Source organism: Callionymus lyra, chromosome 3, assembly GCF_982586985.1.
Source record: "Callionymus lyra chromosome 3, fCalLyr1.hap1.1, whole genome shotgun sequence".
Taxonomy (NCBI): domain Eukaryota; kingdom Metazoa; phylum Chordata; class Actinopteri; order Syngnathiformes; family Callionymidae; genus Callionymus; species Callionymus lyra.
Window position 1 is genome coordinate 25,761,815 of NC_141820.1, and position 27,865 is coordinate 25,789,679.

At 38.5% G+C, this 27,865-nt stretch overlaps 1 protein-coding gene across 2 annotated transcripts in view; it reads left to right on the top strand.

Annotated features, from left to right (window-relative positions):
* Positions 1 to 4,016: 4,016 nt before the first annotated feature.
* The window catches only part of sema3aa (sema domain, immunoglobulin domain (Ig), short basic domain, secreted, (semaphorin) 3Aa), a 46,575-nt gene continuing 22,726 nt past the window's right edge, over positions 4,017 to 27,865 (top strand). For both annotated transcript variants that reach the window (XM_087787280.1, XM_087787281.1), the window contains exons 1-3: positions 4,017 to 4,512; positions 24,007 to 24,167; positions 26,049 to 26,111. In XM_087787280.1, the coding sequence (XP_087643406.1) occupies positions 4,407 to 4,512; positions 24,007 to 24,167; positions 26,049 to 26,111 (330 nt within the window). In that variant the 5' untranslated portion in view covers positions 4,017 to 4,406. The remainder of the gene's footprint in view (positions 4,513 to 24,006; positions 24,168 to 26,048; positions 26,112 to 27,865) is intronic.

Below are 27,865 nucleotides of genomic sequence, written 5' to 3' on the forward strand. Positions count from 1 at the left end.
GAAGAAGGAGCATTTTTCCCATTTCTACGTAGGCAAAAAAGACTGCGAGCCAAAAGAAAAGATAGTTTAATCAACATTCATCGTAATAATATTAAATGAATCTTAAAGTTTCAATCATACCCAAGGTTGGTAAACACTTTTCAAAAGCTCAGAAAAAAATGTGTCTCTATAGAAGACCATGGAAATATTAGACATCAATCAATATTAATTAATTAAAATGAATAATGAATAAATTCTGTGTTAATCTTCGTATCATTTTCAAGATTTTGATTTATTTTTAAAGTTTTTCTCCTTTGATCTATACTCTTTATATTTGAACTTTATCTCTTTGAACTCTGGTCTTTTTTTTAAATTAAAAATTATTGAAGTTTTTCTCTCTTCTTAATGCGATGTTTAGATTTTAGTTTTAGATTTTGTATAATAGATTTTACCGGACTATAAACTGTTTTTGCTTCAGAGTTGTTTTCTGAAATGTCTCTTTACACAAGTTTTTTGATGATAATCTGTGGCCCTCCATTCCAATCCAACAACTCTTTGATTTATGTTCCATCTCTTGAAACATCTCAGATGGCTAAGGCATAAAAAGAAAGGGCGGAATAAAGGAACATCCTATGGTAACTTAATACTGATCAGAAAATCCAATGTTATCCTTTATATAATAATCCTATAATGATATAGTTAAGATTTATGAAGAAATGAGACAAATATGGACCAAATGTACAGTGAAACCACCAAGAATCCCATAAAACTACAAAATATAAATCAAATTTGGTGTAAGCTGCTGAAAGACCCCCCGGCCTGCCTAGTCTTGACAAGAATTTACCTCAGCTGCCCCCAAGGCCAGAGTTTTAGACCCCTGACCTAGACCTTCTTCATGTGGGCGGGCCCTTGGAAGGCAGGATGAATGTCTCTATTAGAATCTCAGCAATGACAAAAAAAGCAAAAAAAAACAGATGTACAGTGTAAACAGAGTAGTCACACTTTTTCCACATTTTTTTAATTCCAAAAATCCAGAATATAAATGTTGTCTCTCAGTTCTACACACAACATCTAAAATGACAATGTGACATGAACTCACAGCCTTTGCCGTATGTGGTCACCGGCCAATGTGCATACTCTCTGTTTGGTAGAGACATGATCATGATTGAATCTGACTCTTTCTCATTTTTGTATGAATTTAGTGGTTTCATTCAGCAACCTATCCCAGCACGGTAACAAGCACATGGTGTGTAATGGAAATTATTTTCCCACACATGTATTACGAACTTTAGAAATGTTTTTTTTCACTGGAGAAATGTTGACTTTTGTCCCTGAAAGAGTTCAACGACGCAGTATTTTCCCCTTCTTAGCTTTAGCCAGCAGACCTCTTGGAAAAAGAGCTTTTGGTCTTCCGATGCTTCCTAGCGTGTTCTTGTAGTTTTTAAAAGGATTTGTTTTATACTTCCCAGGTGAGTTGACTTAATGACTGTGGCAGATTCAAACGTTGGAGCTCACTGTGACTAAGTGTCGTACTGATGTGTTCTCAGTGTTCTCTACCTAAACCTTAAACCAAGGCCCGGGAGCCAAAGTCTATTAATGTGGCCCTTCAGATATTTGGCTAAAAAAATCTAAGTAGATTAATGACCCTGTTGATATTTTGACTTGTAAATATGTCAGCGTTTAAAGATAAGTAAAGAGTAGTGATGGGTTGATTGGATTTCATGGAAGAGCTCTATAGAGTGTCCTTAGATGACACTCTCTGCTGCATGACCTTTGAACCACTCTTTTTTTTAAAACCTCACATCAATTTTAAACTGAAAATACTGAGCTCTGAAAATGACCAAACTGTATCATGAAACCTCATCAGCTGTTTCATGAAACCTTATGAAACCCCCACTAGAACAGAGGTCATTAACGTCAACAAGAAGATGTGTTGAAGGAAAACAACAATGATTTTTGTGTTTGGTGAAGCTGAACAAACACGGATATAATTGAAATGGATTGTGCCTTAAACAAGACGACAACCAGTTAATGATCTGTATAGTATATACATTTGGTTCTACCCCTTGTGTGGTTGACAACCCTGGAATTGATCCTACCTGAAAGAAATTAAACCTTCTTTCAGAAGTTTAGCTTCATCGAACAATAAAAAAAAAATGAAAACTGGAAGTTTTTCAGCAATATTTTCATTTCTTTCATGGAGAAGATGTTGAGAAAGCTCGGGCTCGTTGAGGGACAGTTTGGAAAAGTGCAATTGTGTCGGACAGATTCAAGGGGCCACATTATATTCTGCCACTGTTGTGAGGGGCCACCAAGGCAAAGACAGACAGAATCAAAATTTGAAAAAGGGGAAAATTTGTAATTATAATTATAATATATAGTTAATCCCATATTATTTTCCTTTTTTAAAAGGTTCTATTCAGATATTAGACCAACAAATGTAAAGAATTAAGGGCACAAAATGCCACAAAAAATTGGAAGAAAAAGATTATTTAATAAGAAACATTAACAGAAAGATCAAGATAAATTCTTGAATTGTTAAAAGGATATAACTGAACGAAACATTCCAAAAGCAGGAAAAAAGAAAAGAAAACCAAATGGAAAAACAGGAAGATATCAACAGTGTGGCCGCTAAAAAGCTCTAAGAATGATTCTTATATATTCACTATCGTTTAACTCTGACCTGATGACCACAGAATCGAAGCCAAAGGGCTGTGATGTAGCACAGAACACAACTTGTCAGTTTCGTGTGAATATTACCGACACAACTGACACTGTCTTTGTGTGGGCCTAAAACAGTCTCCTCATTGTGTTGCTCTGTGTTTGAGTGCATGTGTGTACTTGGTTCTATAAGTGTCAGGAACACGTATCTTGAGCATGTTTCTGGTACCAGACGCCAAAAAATGTTCTCCTTGAAAAGGTTCCGCCGATTTAAAGATGGAGAATTGGAATGATTTAGAGCGACGAGACTGAACGGGAACGGTCGACATCAAACCAATTACTTTTTGACACCAGACAACCGAAGCGCTCTGCAGCCATAAAGCAAGGCACACCTAATTCATGTTCAATGGGAAAAATGAGGTATTTTGAAATCAGGTGTGAAAAACCGAGGGGACTTTTTTGCTCTGGAACATTTTTTTTATCCTGGAATCGAATTAAACCATTTGGTTGAAGAAACACTCAATAAATGTGGAAATGTGGTGTAACAATGTGTCCAACTCTGTTCATTTTAATTTTGAACTCATGACTCGTGATGGAGATTATGGCGGTTACTACGGGAAATTGAAGGTGTGATGTTATTTTCTGAAAGCCAAATAGATTTTTTTTGTGGAATTCTTTTAAACATTTTTTCATGATTTGAACAGCATATTTTGCATATATTCGCGGCTAAAACATCCTCTTCAAGTTGAACTGGAAACTCATAGGTTCATCTGTTTCAACATTTACTTTTTTTAGATTTGGAGCAACTTTAGGGTCACAAAGCACAATAGAAAAAAACAATCCTTGCAGTCCTAGTTGACACCATCCTGACAGGTTGTGTATCCAGTTATTGGACTCCTTTCGTGGACACTGGACACGCCCCTTTGAATCCGCACGGAGCGACCGATTCGCGGTGAAATTCTGGGGCAGTCGGGGATTGAACCTATGACCTCTTTGTTACGAGATCGCTCCGGCTGATGAGGCATGCTGCCCCCTGGGGAAATTCTGGCGCACATGCGACTATCGGAATGTTCCTGTGGGACTGTGACAATCTGAGCCTGGGATTCAAACCAGCAGTCTTTAAAAAAAAAAAAAAAGAAGGAGGGAATATTAAGAAATCACAGTAGAAATTGGAGGAGTGGCAGCACTTCATCGTTGCTGACTAGTTGTTCCACCTCTTCTCCTCCCTCCCTCTTTCTCTCTCTCTGCTCCTCTCTCGCTCAGCTGCTCGTCCTCCCTCCCCTCTGCTCAAGTATATGTCTCTCTCTCTCTCTCTCTCTCTCTCTCTCGCTCTCTCGTGGTCTCTCTCTCCCGGAGTCTGGCGGAGAAGCTCACTCACGGATTAGAGGTTTGCAGTGAGGGTCCGCTCGCTCAGAAGACACTCACACACACCGGGGATAAAGGAGAGATTTACTATTTTGGATTCCCAATTTTACCTGTCCTTCACCTGAGGAGGCCTTGATCATCCACTCTTGACCTGGACTACCACGGCGGGAGCCATGTGAGCCCCCCCCCCTGAACCCCAACCAGACAGAAACAAAAAAGTCCCATTATTGAGTGCAAGACAACCCCGGATTCTTTTCTGACCTCCAGGAGTCACTCCCCCCCCACCCCTCCCCACGGGCACGGATCCGGACTCTACCCCGAGAGCGAGGCACCTGATCTCTGGTCAGTTGGTCAGGGGGGTGTAGGAGCCCCGCTGGTCTGGAGGCCAGAGCTCCAGCACCATGGATTACCTCCTTGGCGTTGTGGTGCTGCTGTGTGGCACGGTGCTGCCGGGACGAGGAATAGAACCAAAGCACAACGTCCCCCGGCTAAAGCTCTCGTTCAAAGGTAAGAACGCTGACGGATGCTCTGAAGGTGTGCGTCCCTCGGCCAGGAGTGCCTTCTCCTCTCGCTGTCTCCCTCGTTTACTCTTTCCCTCACATCACCCCAACTATTTACTCACCCCTTCCTGCTGCTCCTTACCTCGTCTGTCTTCCACAATTCTCCTCAGGAGCGGTCAGATTGGTTCCATATGGCCGGCTCTATTTAAATGTATGTATTGGCCCCTGTACCAGTTTCCCCTCATGTGAGCGCCGCTCTGTTAAGTGCTCTTTTCTTTTTTTTTTTTAATGGCTTTTGTCCCAAAAAACTCCCCTCGAAAACGTGGGGCGAAAATATTCCGACTCCTGAGTTTGTTTTACTGTAACGGATCCAGCGCGATGTCGACTCCCCACGCAGGGGGATGTGATAGATGGCGTCTGAGGGCCCGGGCGGGAAGATTGATGTATTTTTATATATCGTGCACGTGTACGTTTCTGACTTAAACAGCAAACATGTCATTCCCTCTCCTTGTGTGTTATTTTGAGGGGAGACTGTGGAGCGCCGGCTCTTCCTCTCCTCCTCCCTCCTCCTCCTCTCGTCCCTCACACCCAACACTAAATCAGGCTTTTTTTTTTTTTTTTTTTGGTGAGAGAGAAAAAAAACTTTTCATCTTGGCCCCGAACGACATTTCTGGCATTTTTTTAATGTCACAGTGAGAGCGGCTTTTGTGGCTCTTCTGCGGCCGTCCGACACGACCGTGTGTCTGCGACCGGCCCGGCGGCCCGCTTTATTTAAAGTCCCTCTTCTCCTGTGAAACATGCTTGTGGGAAAAAATTGGCCGACGCTGATTTGACAGCTCGGGGCGTGCGGTTGGACGTTGTCACACCAACGTAAGTGATTTTTAGTCAAAAGGATGGCCACGTGGGATGAGTCACTCTGATTCATTCGCCGTCCAGAACTGATGTTTACAAGCTTTTTTTCTTCTCCGTGGTGGAACTTGTCATTTTGGTTCGAGCATACTTAGCGTTGGACCAGGAACCTCAACTATGGTACAATGAGAGTGAGACTAATTTTTTACTGAAGACAAACTTCTTTTTATGTTTTTGAGTAAAAGTATACTGTCGGCTTTACCGTTTTATTATGTCTTTATAGTTTTCTTTATATCTTAAAGTACCTTCAATGTATTCTAGAAATGTGTCCCAAAAAATATTTAGCAAATTTTTATATTCTTGTACCATATTTATGTAACAATAAACATTAGCGTTACAAGCTACAATGTAGCCATGTAGCTAACCTTGGTCGAAAAAAAAAAAAAGTTGTAACTTTAATCTTCTTTAATGTTTTTGGAATCTTTAATTTTATACATATTTTATTTTTTATAAAAACTACGAGTGTAATTGCCTTGTAATTTGTGCCATCACTCGATAAACCACTTTTTAATTTCCGTCTTTCATTCTTTTTTCTCTTTTTTTTTAAGTTAGTCAAAACCTAAAAGGGTAAAACGTGTTTCCTCAATAATGAGGAATATATAATTAAAGAAAATAAGTTAATAAACCAAAATTTCCTTAAATATTTGTTTTTTAAAAGAATGCATTTAGTTGACTTACTAACAAAATAAAGCAATAGTTATACATACATATGTTAAAATGTAATGACTAATAAATGAAATTAATAATTTATCCAGTTTAAAATTGAAATATACAGAAAGTGGCTTATTTAAATCAAAAGCTACCATGGTTAACCATTAAGCTGTCCCCTGGATATTGTCTTTTTCTTTTTTTAAACAAATAATTTTAATAAACTAAATAAAGGGAGGAAAAAGTGTACGGTTTAACCTTAAAAGTCCCCTTTTTTTCCCACGACTCGGGCGTCTTTAAAGTCATGATAATGTCAGTGTGTGACGCACGTGTTATTGCACAGCATTAACTCCCGTAGGTTGTGTAACCACTTGTTCAACAAGCCATGAAAAGTTCCTCGCCGTGGCAGAAGTCAGCTGGCTCTTCGTCGCTCGAGTAACTTTGTAGAACAAATTAGTTTATTTTTGACACACTTGCGGAATCATTGCTGGAAGAAACGTTGCATAATAAAAGGAGTGAATATGTGAAAATAAAGGACATAACGTGACATGAAGGATGACTCGGACGGCCTAGATTTTTGGGGGATATGTCACCGAGTCGCATCTGGAGGCACCGGCACACCTGATAAAGGTCAGATCTCCCCTGGGTGCGATCATGTCGGTTCACCAGCCCTCTCATCCCTGAGAAGACTGTCATCCCGCTCTCAGCCATCTGCTGAAAGAATGTTAATACAGTCTTCCACGGCGCCCCCCCCCTCTGGACGCCCCTCCTCTGTGATCCTCCTCGCCGATCAGTCTGACAAGCAAGCACGGCGCTGACAACAATACGAGACCAGAGCGATGTCATCATCAAGGCAGTGTGTGGCGACCGTGAAAGTGACGGACGGATGTCGGTGGAAACGGCCACGATCGTGGAGATTAATGAAGAAAGTTAAAGTAAAAAATACACCAAAGACTGTGTGAATGTTCTTGTCATTCCGTGGTGTTAGAACTCAACACCCTCCTCTTCTGTAGACTTTAAGTTGTGTGTGTGTGTGTGTGTGTCAGCGATGTGTCAGGTCTGGTGTGCATGCATATAATTAGACACCTGCATCTGACCATGTGTGCTCCAGCTGACAACTCTTTTATCGCTGCCTGTGTGTTTTTAGTGCTTTTCAATGAGACGATCAAGTTTTATTCCGACGCGACGAATATGTCATGTCTTTGATGAGACGATAAAACACCTCTTGAGCTGCACCAACACTTTTTGTAAATCAGGGTTTTGCACACCAAGTGTCTGGACACCAATAATTAGTACTTTGAATTTTGGGGCCAATTGTAGCACATGTGTTCTAGTGAAGATCCCCAATTATATTTTTAGCTTTTACAACAAATTCTCCTTATTGGACATTGGACTCTTTTTTTTCACAGGGGTTTCAAACTCAACTGGTCGGGGGGCCACCAGAGGTCAATTCTTACGGATACCGGGGGGTCTTTCAGCTGTTTTTACTAAACGTCTTCGACAAAAATGATTTATATCTTGTTGTTTTATGGATTTTGCATGGTTTCACTGGGAATTCGGGCCATTTTTTACTAATTATACATGTCATTTTATTTTAGAAATCTGATCCATCTTAAATGTTTAGTTGAACCTTTTAAAAAGTTATAACATTTGATCTTTATTTCTTCACCATCTGGAGTTCCTTGCTCTGTCTGCACAAATAAGTTTTGGGACCCCTGCTATATGTAGTTTTTATTTTTGTTTATTGTGTTTATTTTTCTATCTGTTTGAAAAAAACACTTAAAGTTGCCAACAGACCTCAATTACATTCTGTGAAAACATTAAGAAAGGGGACAAGAAATCAATGATTTAACTTTAGTTGCCATCTTTGCCATCTCCACTGATGTTGTTGCTCATTTACGTCTGGTTTGTGTGAGCAGTTTTACAGATGCTACTATTTTTTGTCCCACTAAGCTCTTTAGAACTGAATTTTAATGTTCCAGTGTAATTTAAGCTAAAGTATTGAATTATTTGGATCAAATACATTTGTCAAAATGTTTATGTGTAAATCACAGTAAGTAAGTAAGTAAGTAAGTAATATTTATTTATATAGCGCTTTTCGAGACCAGGGTCTTGGTGGAAATATGACTTAGGTCGGCCCATCTAGTTATTTGAAGGATTTGAGCAAAATATATCTTTTTGGTTATTATAATTTTTAAATTGTTTTAATTGCCTGTGGTTGTGTGTCAATATTTGCCTTTTATTATGATGCTGCATTTATAAATCAACAAACCAATTTCATTTGGTTTGGCAAATCTAACAATATAAATTATAGTTGTATAATTATCTGTTATAAATTCCCATTATCTTAAGTTTTTTATTTACTTGTTAATTTCATGTCCAGTAGCTAAAATGCCCAGAAAAAAACAGTTGAAATGTTTTGGCTCAACCTTAACATTTTGGACGGTGAACCTCATGTAGATGAAATATGTTAACTTTGTTGTGTGTTTTCAGAACAATGTAAAATCTTCTATTTTTTTTTATCTTCCTTCAAAACCACAACAACATAAAGCATTCTCCTTTTAGGACCTGTTCAAATTAAATAATAAAAAAGTCAAGAATACTGTAAATTCATTCAGTTCATATCAGTTTGCTCTTTTTCTTGGTTAATTTTCAACGGATTTTCATTAAACAAAGCTTCTGGTCATTCCCCCTACATGTTGGATTGTTTGAAAAGTGGACTTTTTATATTTTAAATGATTATGTTACTAACAAATATGATTTGTGTCTGTTACTGTAAATAAATATATATATATATATATATATATATACATATATATATATACATTATATTATCTGCTAATAATGTCTTTGCAAATATATAAATTATTCAACTTTGCGTAAGTATAGTTTTTCCTGTTGTCTCAACGGTCCTTCTTACCTACGTTTGTGTTTCTAACACCGTTCGCTTGCGTCAGCCGCATTGAGTCGTTCGTCTCCTGCTGTTACTAGTGGCTCTCTAGATCACACCATTGACTCCGAAGACACTTCCTGCAAGTGTCAGGTCCTGATTCATGGTGCAAGTGGCGCCATTTAACAAGCGGTGTCAAGTGGAAACATGAAGCTCATCTCGTCGAATGATTCTCTCCGAGACACACGCTTGTTGGAAAGTTTAGATGTTACAGCAGCTGGACAGAGATCCATTAATCGAGTCGAATAAACAAGCTGTAATTTACTTTTCTGGCCATTCAACGACAACACTGACGACCCATGTTGTTTCCATGAAGAGGACATGTGGAGAACAAGCTGTTCCTGTGGTTTGGGCGCTCGGGAAAGGCGTGCACGAGGAGGGTCATATGAAATCATCCTCAAACGAGCGCTGATGACACACCTCCGGGGAGAGAAACTCAGGCTGATGAGTGATTTTGTTCCTGAGCAGAGGACAGTTGAACAAGTGCAGAGTGAGCAAGTTTGAGCGCCGGAACGAGGGAGGAATGGAGGCTGTGAGATAAAATGACCTCTCCTGGGAAGGCTGGTGCGGCAAGTGTCGAGTAAATGATTTCCCAATGGGGTCAGTTAGACATTCAGCAAAACGGATCTGGCTTGACGGGGACAGAACGATGATCACAAGAGTTAATGATTTTCTCTTCTCCTTGAGACTGAAATAGCTTTCACTTTTCCACGAGCGGACGGGTAACTTAAGCAGAGCGGGGAGAAGGTGAAACTCTATCTTGAAAGAACTTGATTCGCTTTCATCAAACGCCAAACATGAGCGGACACAACTATCAGAGGCTTCTGATAATAGGACAGGCATTTTAAATTAGGAAGGTTCAAAGCTGACAGTAGCAATGATTCCTCGGCCACTTGAAGGCAGCAAACGTCTCCGTGGACACGCGTGTCTTTGGCAGACTTCCTCGTCCGAGGCCAAGACTAAAACAAGACCAGTAGCAAAACTAGTAGAAATGCAAGACCAAGACAAGACCAAGACAAGACAAAGTCCAAGACGGGACTAAGACGAGACAAAGACAAGACCAAGAGAAGACCAGTAGCAAGACAAGACCATGTAAAGACTAAGACAATAACGAGAAGAGACCAGTTGCAAGACAAGACCAAGACAAGACCAAGACCAAGACAAGACAAGACCAGTAGCAGGACCAATACCAGGACCAAGATCAATACCAAGATCAATACCAAGACAAGACCACATCAAGACGAAGGCAAGACCAAACCAAGACCAAGACAAGACCAGAAGCAAGACAAGACCACTTCAAGACCACGACAATAACAAGAAGAGACCAGTAGCAAGACAAGACCAATACCAGGACCAATACCAGGACCAAGATAAATACCAAGACAAGACCAAGACAGGACCATGATGGGACTAAGACGAGACCAAAACAAGACCAGTAACAAGATAAAACCAAGATAAAACCAAGATGAGACCAAGACGAGACCAAGACAAGACCAAGACAAGACCAAGACAAGACCAAGACAAGACCAAGACAAGACCAAGACAAGACCAAGACAAGACCAAGACAAGACCAAGACAAGACCAAGACGAGACTAAGAAGAGACCAAGACAATACCAAAACAGGATCAGTAGCAAGACAAGACCAAGGCAAGATCAAGGCAAAACCATGACAAGACCAAGGCAAGACCAAGACCAGACCAGTAGGAAGACCAAGACCGAGTAAGTACAAGGACCAAGATCAAGACAAAACACGACCAAGACAACAACAGGAAAAGATCAGTAGTAAGACCAATTTGAGACAAGACCGAGACACAGGCCAAGACATAGGCAGAGACATAGACCAAAAACAGTCATAAGAACTACAACACTGATATTAGCAGGGTTTTATATCACAGAAGCAACACGGCTCTGTCTTCAAAGAAAACACATTCAAGGAAGAATTTCTCAAAATGATGTAAAGCTTTGGAAACTCAACTTCCGTCACAGAAATCATGTAATTGTCCGAGTCCGAGTCCCAAACAACTATTTTACTTTCCAGTGGGGCTTTCAAGAAGTTTAATGCTAGTGTGCGATATAAATGTACAACAATGTGTTAACAATTACGTTTTTTGGATGCACAATCTGTCATCAGCTAATGCTTGAATAACAAATTCAAACATTTTATCCATAAAATCTTGGTTCGGCGAATGTTACAAATGACCATCTAGTCATTACTTGGGGGGGGCCACATATCGAACTTCAACAAATATATATAATATTATAACATCTTTTTTATCTGAGTTCATGGGAAAATGACTGGAATTGTCCATTCTTTTGTTTGGCTTAACAGCCCCTCATAGTAGAAACAGTTATTTGGCCCCTCAGAGATTTCTTTTTCCCATTAAGATCCACCCTTGAAGGTTCCGAGGTCATGAAGAAACTCTGATATTTGATCAATGATACTTCGAATGCTGAAACCGATGTAGAAAAAATAAAAGTAGGACAATAATATTGGACAGTGCTGCAAGAAGAACTACACGTATGGAACATTTCTACAGCCACATAGAAATGTGGAAGTGAAGGAAGGATAGAACGGCTTTTGCGGGTCGGAAAAAAAAAAGAGGAAACGGACATAATTGATGTCGGTGGAGGAAGTGATAAAAGCGAGTGCATGACCTCTCCATGGCATCATGGTGGGATAACGGGGTGTAGCTAAGGAGGAAATTTAAGGAATAGTGTGGAACCGCATTCACTGGAGTCTGGACCGGCCCCCCGTAATAAGGCTGTCAATCACGACTCGGGGCGTGGCTGATGAACACATGTGCGAACGAGAGTCGTGTGTGTGTGTGTGTGTGTGTGTGTGTGTGTGTGTGTGTGTGTGTGTGTGTGTGTGTGTCCGTCCTGTGGGCTGAGGCCGACAGAGCGGATGTGGATAATTATAAGGTGTTCTCCCGAGCGAGCCAACTTTGGAAAAGACGTCCGCCTTCATCTGGCGTCCTCTCATCATTCGTCTCCTCCAGCCTCCCTCTCCCGCGGCTCTTTTTTCGCTTTTCAAGAAACCGCCGAAACCGCCGGAGCCATCTTCCCGTCCTCGTGTGTTAGCGTTTCCCTTTGATTGTCGCCGGTGTCTTATCGATCATTCCAGACGCTCGCCCGGCCTCCGTCTCTTGCTTCGGCCGCAAACACCAAAGTTTGAAGAATGCTCCGCCCGGATATTTGCCATTTTTTTTGACACTGATTCATCCTCCTGACCTACGAGTGTGGTATTTTTGGAAAACAAACTTTTCCCTTCTGGGAATAGCAAACCTGCGAGACAATTTATTAGGTTTAGACGCCGGGGGGTTTCTGGTTTGAGCGGAGGACGTTTGAGCGTCTCTTGTTTATGGAACTTCAGGTTTTTTCTCTCTGAACAAAGAGCTTAGATTTCCATGTAACCACTAATGCTAGCTTAATGCTACTCCTTGACGCTAGAAGAACTAATGACTTGATCCAGTCCTGTGGTTCAAATGTCAGCCTGAAGTCTTATAAGCCTAACAAACCATCATGTGGTTACTTTTTGTGCAGTAGGTTTGGATCCTGGTAATCATCCTTGGGCAAGGCTTCTTGTTAATCTTTGGTAAATTGTTGTTTCAAACGTTGATTTTCTGAGGCTCATGTGTTTATCTCTGTGTTGTCTTGACCTTTTAAGTATTTATTTTATTGGGTATTTTTTTAAATTGTTGAAGCGGATTGTGACCCTGGTCTTGAAAAGCGCTCTATAAATACTAATTACTTACTTACTTACGTTTTTGTAACTAACCTGACGTGGATTTTGGATGTAGATGTCGCCATTCCCAAAAATAATCTTGAGGTAAAACCACAGATTCTTAATTCAGACAGGAGACACAAATACGAGACGCAACAAAAATAAAATACATGTGCTTATCTCATCAAGTTGTCATTTGCCTCTGGTTTTTTAACGATGAACTGTGCATTTCTGTCCAAAACCAACGGTACAAAAATGCCAATCTTTCGAGGAAACATCGACACCACACCACATGACCTTTCCTAACCCAAAATGTGGTTTAAAGCTCACTTGCTGTCCAATGAAATCATTTCTTACAGTAAACAAATTCAATTCTTGTCCAAGTTGGCTTCTAGAAATTATTTTTAGCAACCCTAAAACAGTATCTTTGCACATTTTGAGCAACAGCCACATTGAGTTTGTTTCATTTATTTTTAATTATTTGAGTTATTGGTTGTTTTTTTTTAGCATCTATTCTTTACGGGTTGTCCTTTAAAAGATTCCTGGATCCAGACGACGATCAGAATCTTGTGACTAGTCCAATTATCAATACTTCCTTCGTTTTAAGGGCTTTTAAGGTAATGTGGCTGGGAGTCGGAAAGAAAAATATCATAACCTTGGCAGAGGTATTGACCGTGTGGTGACCATTAAGCTTTCGCGGCCATAATGTGTCTTTCATGCTAATTGTAGCGACTGATCGATAAAGATGTAAAACTTGACCTTTTCCTTTTCTTTTTTGACCTACAAATATATGGAATTAATTTCGTTTAAGGGATATCCCCAAACTAATCAGATTCAGAAGTGTTTTGGTTTATATCTTCTCAAGCAGCTTTACTTCTCAACCATTAGTAAAATGTATATTTTTCTTATTTTTGGCTCTAGAAGATCAACAATAGCAGACCAGATTAGTCCTAACTGCTCACAATATTTCGTTAACGTGAAGGTGAATGTTTTTTTTTACATAGTCCTTGACATATAACGGTATATCCTTCTAAAGATTCCTGGAGCCAGATGGCAATTAAAATCGTCTGATTATTCCAGTTTCAAAACTTCCAGAAAATGTTTCTTCTTTTTGGGATATTCTGAGGCTAGAAGTCAGACTGATAAATTTTGCAAAAAACAAAGAAACATCATAACCTCCTTGGCAGAGGTATTGGCAGTGTTGTGACGATGTCGATTTTTTAAATAATAATTTTGACCAACAAATACATATCATTTAATTAATATAAGGAATATTCCCAGACTAAACAGATTCCGGGTTTTTTTAAAAATCAAACAAAAATTAGATTAAAATATACCTTTCTATAAATGATTATTTGTGTTTGTATCATAGTATAGCTATGTAAAGGTCTAATGGGATGAAAGTTCACATTGACAATATCAGACCGGATTAGTCCAAACTGCTCCCAACATGGCGTCCAAGTGTTTACTGGAAGATGAATGTTCACGGGGCGGTCGTGTCTCTGCGTGGATTCGCCAACAGGATAAATATGCCACGTCTTTGCATCTGTGTTTGGAATACGGGTTTGGGTTACATCCCCGGCGCAGGCCGCTGAACTCCGGGCATGAATGGGTCGTGCCACCTGCCACGGCTCGTCAGTCACATGTGGAGAGGGTGCTTCGTCCGATCTGACGGCCTCGAGTTACAAATGAGGGGAACATCTCTGTCCAGAGCGCCGACGTACTTGGAATTCCATGGCATTCCTGGGCTCTTTAAACCTTCAATATTAAGAATTAAATGTTAGTTATCCTTTAGTGGCGCAAGTAGAACTAATTTCAATTAAATGAATAATTCATCGTTTTTTAAATTTTAATTAATTTTCCACTTTTCGTTGAATAGTTTATGTATAGAAAATAAAATACATAAGAGTGGGAAAGTATTTTTTAAATTATAAATAAAATAGCGTAAATTTGTGCAATTTTAAGTTAAGAAAAAGTGTCCATGTCAATTCTACTTAACATGCGGTTTATTATTCTTTATATCATGATAAATATTAAATATTTATTTCTCTGCATGTCCTACACAGTTTATTTAATTCTAAATAGTGATTGGATTCATTTAACTTTATAGTCACTGTTCCATTGGATAATGTGTTCGTGGAGCCGCGCTGCCTTGATTCATGATTTCTAAGAAGTGTAAGATTTATTTATACACACAAGAAACGTGTGTTATTTCCTGTGATTGTTTTCAGCAGAATTGACTCTCCGGGGTCATTAGAGGTCAAGCAGAACGTTAAAAAAAAGTTTCATATCTTCAGGAGTTTCCCCCGATTAAATAAAAGAGAACTATTTCTTTTTTAAATAAATACATTTTTTAAAGGAACTTAATTGATGGAGACAAGACAAATATTTTTGCCTTGCAATTTAAAACCTGCTGTTCCCTTGGTTTTGTGTCGACAACCGGAGTCACATAATTGGTGTGTCCGTCTCGACGTCGTGTCTTCTCTTTGACGGGGACACGCTCAGATCGGCGGGGTCGCCTCATTACTTTCTTATAAAACGTCAGCGCTAACAGTCGGCGCGGCTGACAGGCCGAACTAACAGGCGTGCGTCTCCAGACACGACCACCGGAACCACAGACCGGATCCTCATCAGGGTTCGTCCGTCAACCGCGTCGCTCAATATCACTGGCGCGCCGTGATATTTGTGACACGTTCCGCTTCTCCAAGCTTCAGATGTGAGTTGAGAGAGGAGGAGGAGACGAGATGCTGTTCTCGGTCGTGTGAGAGTGGGCTTCTCTGTGGTGGGCCTCGTGTCCTCTGTGGTCGCGGCGCCGGTGGGAATCGCTCTCTGCGGTCCAGCCATGAAATGACAAGAGGAGACACTGGCTAATGAAATAGTTCCAGATCTTACCCCCTTTTTTTCTCATCTCATTAATATCGGGTTTGATGTCGAGGTAGTGACGTCCAGAAACCTCAGTGGTCTTGAGGTAGCGACGTAGGAACATTTCTTATACTCGATTTTCGAGTAAAACTTCCCGAGCAGCTATCACAGGACATTCTGCAATAGTCCAATGAAATACTTTTTGTTTCTTCAAGAGCTAAACGCATATCTTTTGGAGATGTCTGTTAGAAATTTTGCTAGAAAAGTTATTTATTAGTTGTTAAAGAAGCTGAATTTAGAAAAAAAATGAAGGGGGAAATATAATTTTTCAAATCCTTAACGTGTTTAGAATTATAACGTAATCTAGTGTATTAAAAATAAAAAAAATTGAAATAGATTGACTGCTTAAGTTAAGTTTAAACCTGAAAATAATATTAATTACAAGTTACTTTTTCTAATTTTGTTTTGATGATTCCTCAAAACACTAGAGACGCTATTAAATAATATATCCATATTCATTATGTATTAAAATATATACATATATATATATTGTGGTTGTGAGTACGTCTTAAGCTGTTTCCTGTTATTACTTTAAATAAACGTTTTACAAGTATTTTTTGAATATATATTAAAACATCATTTTAAACACTAAATTGGAGGCGTAAAACACAAAAAAATGATAATATGTTTACTTATATTAAATTTAGAAAAATAAATAGACACAAAATAATAAATATTTTATATATTATTGACAAATACCATAGTAAAAGCAAATTATATATATTTAAAATTGAAAAATAAAAGTTTTTTGTAAGGAATACATCCTATTAGGTATGATTTCACTTGACTATATGATATATTGTACTAGGCTCAAAATGATACATAAAAAAAATAAATAAACAAGATGGATGAGATTGACATCAATTAAAAAAATCCTTTCAATTTAAAAAATCTAAACACAAAAGACTCTTCTCTTGACTAATCCACCACCAACCTGTCTTTAGTCACTTCAGTGAAGACGCACCTGAAAAAGCTGTGTTGGACAGATGGTTACCACGGCAACCAGCCCACACCTGCGTCTGTGCTTTGACAGCGAGAGGAGAATGAAAAAAGGAAGGAACTTCGGCGTCTCAGAGAATGTTTGAACACTTTGTTAGGCAAATCAAATTTTCCATCCGGCGTGCTCGCACACACCTGTGTGGACCGCATCGTCCTGCTTTCATGACGGTGGAAGATAAACGAGAGGAATCGTCTGTCGGTGTTTCTCCCAGCGTCCACTTTCTCTTGGAGCAGCTGCTTCTCTCTGTGACGCAGATTTACACACTTCACGTCAATGTGTGGTCGAACTCACAACTTCTGCCATCTGCTCCGAACATGTCTCCGAGTCATCTGCGGCTTTTTCTCTTCCTTCCAACTGAACATCCTCACCCGTCTGTTTTTGTGAGGATTTTAAAATGTTTAACATGTTGATGCTATCTGATATGGTTTTTGCAGGGAAAAAAAGTATATATATTTTATATTTAAGTGAGTCAGTTTAAATCACTCAAACCTTTGCAGGAGCCAAGGCGTCAAACGGACAAGTAACAGCAAACTGTATGATGTGTAACTGTTAAAGACTTGCTTAGCTTTTTGTCTGTTTGTTCGAACAAAGTAAGAAAAACATGTGAATGATTTAGTCCATGTGGAGAATGAGAAAATATTATTGCTGAGTTTTTAAATTCGATATCAGAATCCAAGAATGTTTTCTGTTGAGAGCGAAAGAGAGTCTTCCTTTTACCTTTTCCAACTGTGAGTGTTTTAATGGGTTCTGGAACACTACTGCCACCTGCTGTTCCGTTTAGTTCATTTATTTTATCTGTTAATGTTATCGATGATATTTCAAATGCCAAAAAAAGGATTCATTATGTAGAAATAGATAAAAATGTTGGGTTCAAATTTGAAAAACCATAGGAAACAAAGGGGAAACAATGAAAACTAATCTTTTGGAGAAACTCTTTTGAAAAAAATTCTTTTTTTTTTATTCCGTAAAAGATAATTTGCCTCGTCTGTGATCTTAAACTGGTAAAAATAGTCAAATAATTGTTGGATTAAATCCTTAATTTCGAGCTGAAGTGACCGATTATAGATGATGAAAATATATTTTCTAAATCCAACACATGAAGCTCCAATATTTAAGTTTTTTTGCAAGTTCATTACTTTAAAAAAAAACTATAAAAAGTTGTATATATTTTTCAAGATTGTGTTATTACAATGTACACTGCAGTCTATCAGCATAAAGGTTTTGGGTTCAAATCCAGCTTAATTCATTTTTCCTCACACAGACTTAAATACATTATATTAGACATTTATTTTAAGGAAAAAGAATGTGTTATTTTTCACACAAATGTTTGTAAAGACTTATAAAATACCTTTTGTTTTTAAAAGAAAATTATTTCCCTTTAATCTTCTCTTACGGAAGATAATTTTAATTATAATTGTGGATATTGTCTTTTTAAGTGTGTGTTTTCATGTGTTTAAGTTATATTTTTGATGATTTGAGCTTCATAAAGTAGTACTTTCAAGTTTATCATTGAAAAGATCATTCTGCATGTTGGACTATTCTTGTCGACACACTCTATTGTGCTTTTCTCTGTCCGTGTCGTGCTTCATCGAAACACACTCTGGTGTGCGTCGACACACACAAACACTTTAGAAAGAACATCATTTAATGCCTGACTGCGTCTCCCTCACACACGTTCAGTCTTCCTGACGTCGTGGGTGTTTGAAACACCTGCCTATTTGCAAGACCAGCCAAGAGTCCAAATGGTTTTTTTTTTTATACATGTAATTGTTTTCTTTTTTTAATGGATCCTTTCATGAGCTGCTGATTCATTACAGCGAAGCCATGAATGTGTCTCGACGAATTGTTCTCTGGAAAAATAAAAGAGTGTGTATGTTGCTGATCAAATCACCGCCTGGAGAGGTTTTTGTTTTTTTTAAAAAGCTTCTGTGTGTTTAAAAGACATTTGTGAGAAACCAGAGAAGACTTGTGGCGAGATATTCAAATGTTCGCTGTGACTCAAACGTATCGGCGAGTCCAGTAAGCGACTGGTGTCGAGTGTTGTGGAAGCACACAATGACTTTAACATGAGGTGTGTGTGTGATTTAGTGAGTGTTTGTGAGGCAGTAGCTGCCGAGTTTTGCCCCTGGTTCAGAAAGTTTGTGCTGCATAAGCAGGAATATTGATTGGATTCCCACTTGGAAAATGTGTGTCTGTCCATGTGTGTGTGTGTGTGTCCGTGTGTGTGTGTGCTTCACACAAGTGGCAGATATAGGTCAATAAATGTGTCAGCGAAAGGGTGCGGTGGATGTTTGCATTTTTTAACTCGGAGTAAAGTCTTGCGTGTGTTACTGTGTGTTACAGTGTGTTACAGTGTGTTACTGTGTGTTACAGTGTGTTACTGTGTGTCCTGTCCTGCTCCTGGTTGCTGTATTTTGTATGAGCTGCGCCGCTCTCGCTCCTCGCCGCCGTGTTTTTGTTCCGAACGAGCGTATCTCTGTTTAGGTTGGAGGTCCGTAGGTGATCACGCCCCAGTTCCCAAAATTCTTTCCACCAGTTCAGATCAGGATTCTCTTGTTAGCAGAGCCATGGTTCAGTTGTGAGAAGAGGAAACTTATTCGCTGCTTCCCCCTATAGGAGAATATTTAATGTTGTACTGGGAATAACACACACAAACACACACACACGCACACAACACAAAACTTGACGTAAATAAGAGGCAGCTTCACTTTTAATAAAATCTCTTTTACGTTAAGTATCAAGCACGGGTCGTGGGGGCAGCAGCCGTCACCAAGAGCCCCAGACTTTAAATTTAAACCCCCTTAAGCTCTTCTGAGGGAATACAGTTGGGTGGGTGGGTCCGCCCCAAGGCTTCCTCCCAATCAGAGGAACCTTAACTTGCTTCTCTTAAAGAGGCGAGGAATCAGTTCTGCTCTGAGTCACTCATGGATGACTCCTGGTATTGTTTACTCATTTTAAAAAAAAAAGAAATGTGTCTAAACTTGAGATTCTTAAACTTGAACTTTTATTTTACTTAATAGTTTTGCTCTTTCTTTATGATTAGATGTACTTTTTTTAGCATTTGAAATATCACAGCTTTTAGCTCGGACAGCAGGTGGCAGCATCGTCACGGAATTCACACGGCACAGTAGGCGAGGAAGAGTTGCGTAAAAAGCAGAAGATGGGACATTAAAAAAGGGTTTTATTACTACTACTTTTAATTACTAACATTTGAATTCAAAACAATAAAAACTTGTTTTTGAGTTATTTTATTACCAGAGAGATTAATAAGGTAATTACTATCAGAATGAAATATGTGGAAAATAAAATGTTGCGTCTGTATTAAAGAATGTGACGTGTTAAGTGTCTTAAAAAGTGAGATGTTTTTCATTTTTATTTAAATAATTAAAAAAAGGACGATAGAGTTGAGCTTGGATTTTGTATTCGAGTGATGGGGCTTGAATTGCGAACTGGAGCACGACATATATTCTAAAAACAGAGATATTTTCAGCATTTTATTTTTTCTTGAACACTTTTATCGTCAACTCTTTCAGTCCTGGATTACTTTCTCCATTTGTCATTGGAGAGACATTCCTTCTTATCTGGTGACCGCTCCTTCTCACTCCGGGCAACACCTCGTCCATCGCTCTAATGGTGGACGCAGATGTCTGAGCGGCTCCGTGGGCACAGATGGCTCCTATAGCCGCCTGTCAATCTGGGCCGTGTGGAGATGCACCGCATACGTCGAGTGTGTGTAAATGTGCAAATGGTACACATGTGTAGTGCTTTGTGTCAGTGGTGGGTGCTGACACTGATGATGACGAATGGGTGTGAGTTGGGAATACCTGCCGTGTAAATATAAAGCACATGTTTGCAAAATCCGACCGACATTGTTTGCGGTTTAAACACAATCTTGACTGTTGATAAGCTCACAAATGTTGACGCCGGGGCGACTCTGGTGTCGGTGAGCAAGGCAGATGGAAAGTCTGCATTTCCAAAATTCTTCCAACCTTGTCCCACATCTCCACACCTCTACATGCATCTGAGTCTCTTTAACTTCATCTCTCAACCACATGACCGACCTTATGAACTTCTTCTGAGCTCGTTCTTTTAAGTCGCTCTCAATAAAAACTCATGCATCTTCAACTCTGACTTTTCTTACTCACTTTTCTTTTTGGGAGTCTCTCAGTTGATTCTCAAAACGTTCTAAACATTTTCATCCAACGTCACCGGTAGTGGTCAAGGGTTGTTACGAGATAAGATGGCTGGTCAGATCAAAGTTCTAAGCACAAATGCGGACAACAGGTGTTTGTTTGTGTTATCATTCTATCATTCTTATCATTCTCAAAAGACTTTTCTGTAACGTTTGTCCGCATAGAGAAGTGGATTCAGTACCGGACTTCTCTGGAAGACGTGACAAGATGTACAAGTCTGTACAAGATGCAGGATATGACATAACCATAATGCAAAAATCAGATTTCAGATCAGATTTTGAAAGAAAAAGAGAAAAAACACTGTATGGAAGTACATCAGTGCCATCAGAATATTGAATGGTTAAATGTAACATTTCAAATGCTGAAACTTTGGATTTCTTTTGTTAAAATCTTGTATTTTTTAATCATTAATTATCATATTTTTAATAATGGAATTCAATAATTTGAAATACATTTTTTTTTTTACACAGTCTATATTCAATATGTTTGAACCAGTAGCCTAAAATTCAATTCTGACATACAAATTATTTGTTTTAATATAGAATTAAGTAAAATATTAATTAAAAATTCAACGTTAAAATCCTGGAAATGAAAAAAAAACTGATATACTTCCCTATGGAAAGGTATAGTACTGTATGGCTAAGGTTTTTATTTAGTTTACCATTGTGGTTCTTGCCCCGTAAAAACAACACTACGTAATATAGTAATGCTTCTTTGTATTGTATCAGTACACAACTTTTGCCCAGCTGAATTACTTTACGGAAATGGGTCAACGCTGCAGTTGCATTGCCATCCTTTTTAATAATTGCTGAAGTACTTTCTTGAGCTTCCACTTTTGTCACTTTGTAAACAAATACAGACTTTGTTTGGCGGCAGGTCAGGAGACACTTCTGTTTTCACGACAATGCCATTGCACGTTTCTTACTGTAGAGGGAGCCAGAAACAAATTTGATCAATCCTGCGTACAGGCTCTCCCAGACTTCTGCAATAAAGGAGCAAAGAAATAATGTATATTAACTATATTTGACAAACAAATACATTTTTTTCCATCCTTAAATGTAACCGCAAAGGGGAGAGGAATAGATTTTCTTGCTGTTATGTTAAAAACATATTAAGATAATTCAAAATATGATCAGGTGATGGAGGTCCAAGACATGAGTCAAGAGCGGTTAAAAGCATGTAGCTACAACAATAACAAGTAAGCATAACATGTTGTGCACTTGAGATTTGAGTGTCCAGTAGAAGATCGTGGTTAATGAACACACGTCACAGTCCATCAACTTGAGTTTGAGGCTGAACATTAACTGACGGTCTCCCACAACTGGAACCTGTTTGTCACATGGTGAATAATCTGAAGAAGTTCACCCGATGTTAAGGCTTCACATGAGCTCATCTTGAGAAGGTAGAACGGAATAGTAACTTTATTTTATTGTATAGAGATGTGATGTTGGATTATTTAAGCATTTTAATGTCATTTTGAAGCATTTTAGTGTGGAAGTAAACGACCCTTCCGCTCTTTCCCGCGGATACACGCCATGTCAAGGCTCTTTAATTTCATTTACATAATCAACACAGTGAAAAACACACTGGCATCATGTCCCCCGCAGCTCACACTCTGCATGAATTATTCAGTCAATCACACACACAGATGAACAGTCTGAACTTGATTGTGTCCTTTTGTGAAAGCTTCAAATGTCTCAGACGATGCTACAACCAACGCTTCAGATCCTCATGTCTGTACAATGTCGTGTTGGAATTGAGTGTAAGAAAAAAATAACCTTTCCGTCAAACAATTCTAATCCCTCTAGATTATTAATGTTATTTTTTTTATTTATTGGGAAGTAAATACTGAGGAATGTCATGATAAACAAAGTGCGATGAGGTTATGATCCATTAGCCTAATTATTGAGCTAAAATGAACTTAAAAATATGATTATAATATCATATTTCCTGTTCATTTAGATAACATCCAACCGCTTCTCAATTCTCAAACGAGCATAACAAACAGTATACATGACTAGAAGAAAAATGCAGAATCACTAAAATTAATATATTTCTTTAAGACTGATGTAAAAAAAGGTTTTGTGAAATGTACAACATTATGTTGTGATTTCTAAATCTATTACAGTTGTTATGAAGAATCCTACTTTTCTTTGCGTTATTTACTTTGATCCTTGTTCTTTATGCTTCATACTTGCACTTGACCTTGCACTTTGTTCTTTTGTTTGCACTTTGTTCTTGTTTTTATGAAACTTGCTGTATCCCGAAAGAGATCTCCACAGGGTTTCATAAAGTCAATCTATCTTTCTTTCTACTTAACTTCTTTATTACTTTTTACTGTAATAACTTTTGAATGACAGTTTTTTTGTACAAGAATTAAAGAAATGTGTGTGTCGGCCGCTTCTCTAGATTAAAGGTGGGTAAATACTATTCAAAACGTTGTGAGTGAGAAGCGTATTATCTTCATAAACTCAACCTCACACCCGTTGAGCTTCTTAGCATCGAAATGCTAGCTTTTTTCATGACGCTTGTACAGAGCGTGAGGGAAGGGGAAGCGAAATAGCAAGAGTTTAATTGACATGTTACCGTCATATCATTTCAAACAATAGTCTTAACGTCTAAAGCAGGTGTCAATTAATTTCATTAAGGGGCCACATACTATACAGTGACTGTTCTGAGGGGCCGTCAAACCAAACCAAAGAAGTGGAAAAAAGAATGACCTTAATAAGTTGTGGAATTGTAACTAATAATTTTTTTTTAAAGAGATGTTTACTTATCCCGTAACATCTTACAAAACACTTTTTTTTGACAATACCATTGCATATTACTGGATATTAAATAATTACATATTTTTTTATATAATTCGGTAATACATTTGAATATTATATAAAAGCACTTTATTTCAAAAAGGTTAATTTCGAAGGCGAATAGGGAGAATACTGAAGAAAAAACATGGTTGTCACAATTATTGGTTTAATAATAGAGTAATAGAGAAATAAATAAAACAATAAATGAGTATTTAATTGTTTCTCCAAGATAAGTTTTGTAGTCCATCCACACTTTGGATCAGTTCTTACGTGATTGGACAATTTCCGTATTTTCCTCAGGTGTCACGCATTTTTTTGTACTAAGTCGTCGTTTGTCTTCCTCTCCAGAGATGCTGGAGTCCAGTAACCTGCTGACCTTCAACGGTTTGGCCAACAGCTCCAGCTACGACACGTTCCTCCTGGACGAGGAGCGAGGGCGGCTGCTGGTCGGGGCAGAGGACCACATCTTCTCCTTCGACCTCGTCAACATCAACAGAGACCACAAACAGGTACAGGGCGCCACCTCGGACCATCTGGGTTCTTTCACATCTGCACCTGGACCGGGGCCTACTTTGAAGAGGGGAAAAAGACGGACATATTGTCTGCAGGCAGGGAATGTTGGAGACAATGTTGAGTCAATCTGGCGTCTAAACCTATTTTCTGTAGATCTGTTCCTTGCAAGCTTGTTAAACAATGGCCAAAAAAGCTGCTATTAGGCGAATTTAATGCAATTACTCTCCAATGGAAAGCGCAGATGCTCCACGCGGTGAAATTGAGTTAATCTAGGGAAGATCAGGTCATGGGTTATTGGACGGCTCAACTGGGTATCAGAGTTTCCAATATCCGCCTGTTTCCAATAACCATTTGGTTCACTTCTAGTTCCAAACTCACACCCAAGCGGTCGAACACGCTGAAACAATTTCACTTTGATTGTCGTGAACTTGACTTGATCTTTGGAGAGTGTGGTGGACAGAGTTAGACCTGAGCGGAGGAACAACAGGGGCACGCTGACTCAACTTTACAAGTTTTTGGCCGTAAACATTGATGAGAACAAGCACTGATGCGAGAACACTGCGGTTCTACGAGGACGCCGAGTCTTCTGGCTTCTCTCCGAGGTGGCTGAGGTCCATCGACCAGCGCTATCCTCTATAGACGAGGGCATATGTGGGGCCCCGGGGGTCACGACTGGACCCGTGCATGACTTATGTGGATCTCAGGAGGTCGGTTAAAACGGATCACAAAATGTTTTTGACGGTTTGAAGTTTATTTTCAAATACTGTATTTTTCTTTATGTATTTATTACCATTTTATTTTAAAATGTCTTGTTTTTCTTTTGTTGACCATCCAAAGTAATACCAGAAAGGATTAAAACATGTTTTACATTTTTTATTTATATTCATACCATTAGGTATAAATAATTGGAGGGCAGTTTGAGGTAGACATAAATATAAGACTTTTTTGTGTTTTTTTTCTACTGTCAAATCATATTTACACTTATTTAGTTTCTATTTTCTCTTGTCACTTGAGTGTTCTTTATATGACCATCAAAGAATAGCTTGTTTTTTTTTATCTAGATGTCGTTTAGTGTAACATTCACAGGATATTATGTGTTACCCCCAGATTTCTTACTTTCTTATCTAGCACGCTTTGTCGTCTAATATAACAGGGTCTAAAATATGAATGTGATTTAATTAACATTTTCATTCTTGGACACTTACTAGCTGCGTCTCTTCTTCCCTGAACAACGATATCAATTTTTTAATGTCATTATTTCAGTGGTGGTCCAAACATTTAATTAAACATTTTAAAACTTTTCAGCTGCCTTTCATAAAACTACATTTTCCTTCTGTATCAAATCAAACATCTGAAATAAATCCAAAATGAAGAGAAATGGAAAATAAAAGTGATTAAAAATCAAGTTTAATGTCCAAAGAATAAAACATTTAATGACAATTTTGATGATTTAAGTCCATAAGACTGCATTGTTCTCTACTGTGTCAGGATCGTTAAAAATACTGGTTTCACATAAGAGATATGATTCATCTTTATCCGTATCACAAGAAAGGAATTCAAACTTTATATGAGACAGATGCAAGCAAGGACAAATGTGACAACAATTAGGTTAGAGTTTTTTTGTTGGCTTAAAATACCAAATGAGATCAAAATAAGGCGACTGAAAAATATAAACTATATATATTATTAAGTTCTTTATTACTGGTAAACTAAACATGATAACAATATCAAGAAAAGCTGCATGAACGTTTCCCCTCAGAGAATCTAGATGTATCACTGAGAACCTAAATGAGTAGAAATGATAGTTTTTATTCCTCAATTAAACCAATTACATCACAGTTTAATGACTGATCTTTAATCTTCTCCATGTTTCCCAGATTGCGTGGCCCGCCACCCCTTCAAAGCGGGATGAGTGCAAGTGGGCAGGAAAGGACCTCGGGGTAAGTTTTACCTCCTGACATCATCATCCTGTTGTTCTATAAATTACACCTTTTTCTCGTCATTACGGCGGGTTACCGTATTGTTTTGAGTCATCGAATAATGACGACAATCGTAGACGTTGATGTCACTGTCTGGGTCAAGATGTCGAGGTCATCGCCAGGTTACAAGTTTACTTTGACTGAATAAAAACATAGTATTTATGACCATTCATGCGTCGGTTCAGGGGTTTAGTGTTAGGGCGCCTGAAGTTTAGCCACTAGCTAGCTAAACTGCTTCTTCTTACTAGCTTGCTAATCTGCTGGTAGCTTCTTCTTCTTAGCCCAGTTCACTCCTTTCGAAACTGAGAGTGTGTATTGGCGAGAACCTGGTGATACGCGTCACGATTACGATGTATTATGAAATATCGAGATACTGTAGAAACAACGTTATACTGTCTTTGTAGAATTTACAGACCACATGACTCTTGACGAAGTTGTATGTATATATATGTAATGAAAAACATTATAATAACTGTTTTACTTACAAAAAAAACCCTGCTGGAGTCAACTACATCCTCTCGTACGCAGGATTTGATTGTTCCTCTAGCTACGGAGGATGCGATGACTGCTGCCATCTAGTGGCAGAAAGTTTAATTTGCAACACAAACAAACAGTGAATATTTGTATGTTAATTGTAAATAAAAACATCTAGTTATTTAATTGAATACATCATTTATTGAAATATAAAACCATACAATAAATATAATGTGGAAGCCAAAAAATTATTAAAAGATAATATAAAATAATATTTTTTCCATTGGTTATGTCATACATCTCGTACATAGTTGCCTCTGGCAAAATATCACACTCCTATAATATCTATATAAGAACTGTTGGCTATCTCCGCAGTATCTTGAAAAAAATATATATTTAAGTGTATTATTATTATCTTACACCCCTAGTGAAACACTTAAGTCTGATGATCATATTAATACGCTCATTGTATGTTTTCATTCTTGCTATAAAGCTAGTCGTGTTAGCGCACATGTGATTTTAATATGAATCTCTCAAGAAACATTGTTAGCTTAACCTGTGTCCACATATTCGTCTGTTGGATTTAGGGATAATCTGTCCGCTGCTGCTAAACAGGACAAAAACTGCGTGTCGTTTTAGGTTTCACACCGAGGAGAATGTTTATTATGCAGCCCAAACCCAGAAAAAAACAACCCCTCAGATGAATCGGAATTTGCCAAAATGTTTACTCTTGTAAATGAGGCGGTGAGAGCTGAGGCCAGGGTTCCGTGCGGAGAGTCCTTGATTGGACATTACCGAGACATCCAGCGCCCTCTGAAAATTGAACATTAGTCCAAACCGCAATCTACAGCTGCGGAGCAAATGTAACAGCTGCCCCCTCAAGAAAAAAAAAAAAAAATCCTGTTGGCCATCTCATTCCACTTGGCAGGGTGGAGTGTGTAATGCGGGCCAGGTTGTTTCGGGTTCGAGACACTTGGAGAGAGTCGATTCAAAATGTCATCGCGTCGCTTGATGTGGCGAGTCTGTGGTCTTAATTGTCTCCTTTTATATTCGTTTAAAAACATTATAATTCACTTGTGTTCCTCTCGATCCCAAAAACAAATGTTCTGAATATTAGTTCAACTTTAGTTTAAGTTTATGCAATAAATACGGATTAGTGAACTTCCTACGAAACAGAATTTTAAAGTATATATTTATATCAATATCTCTGACACGATGATGCAACTTAGTTGAACCTTTTT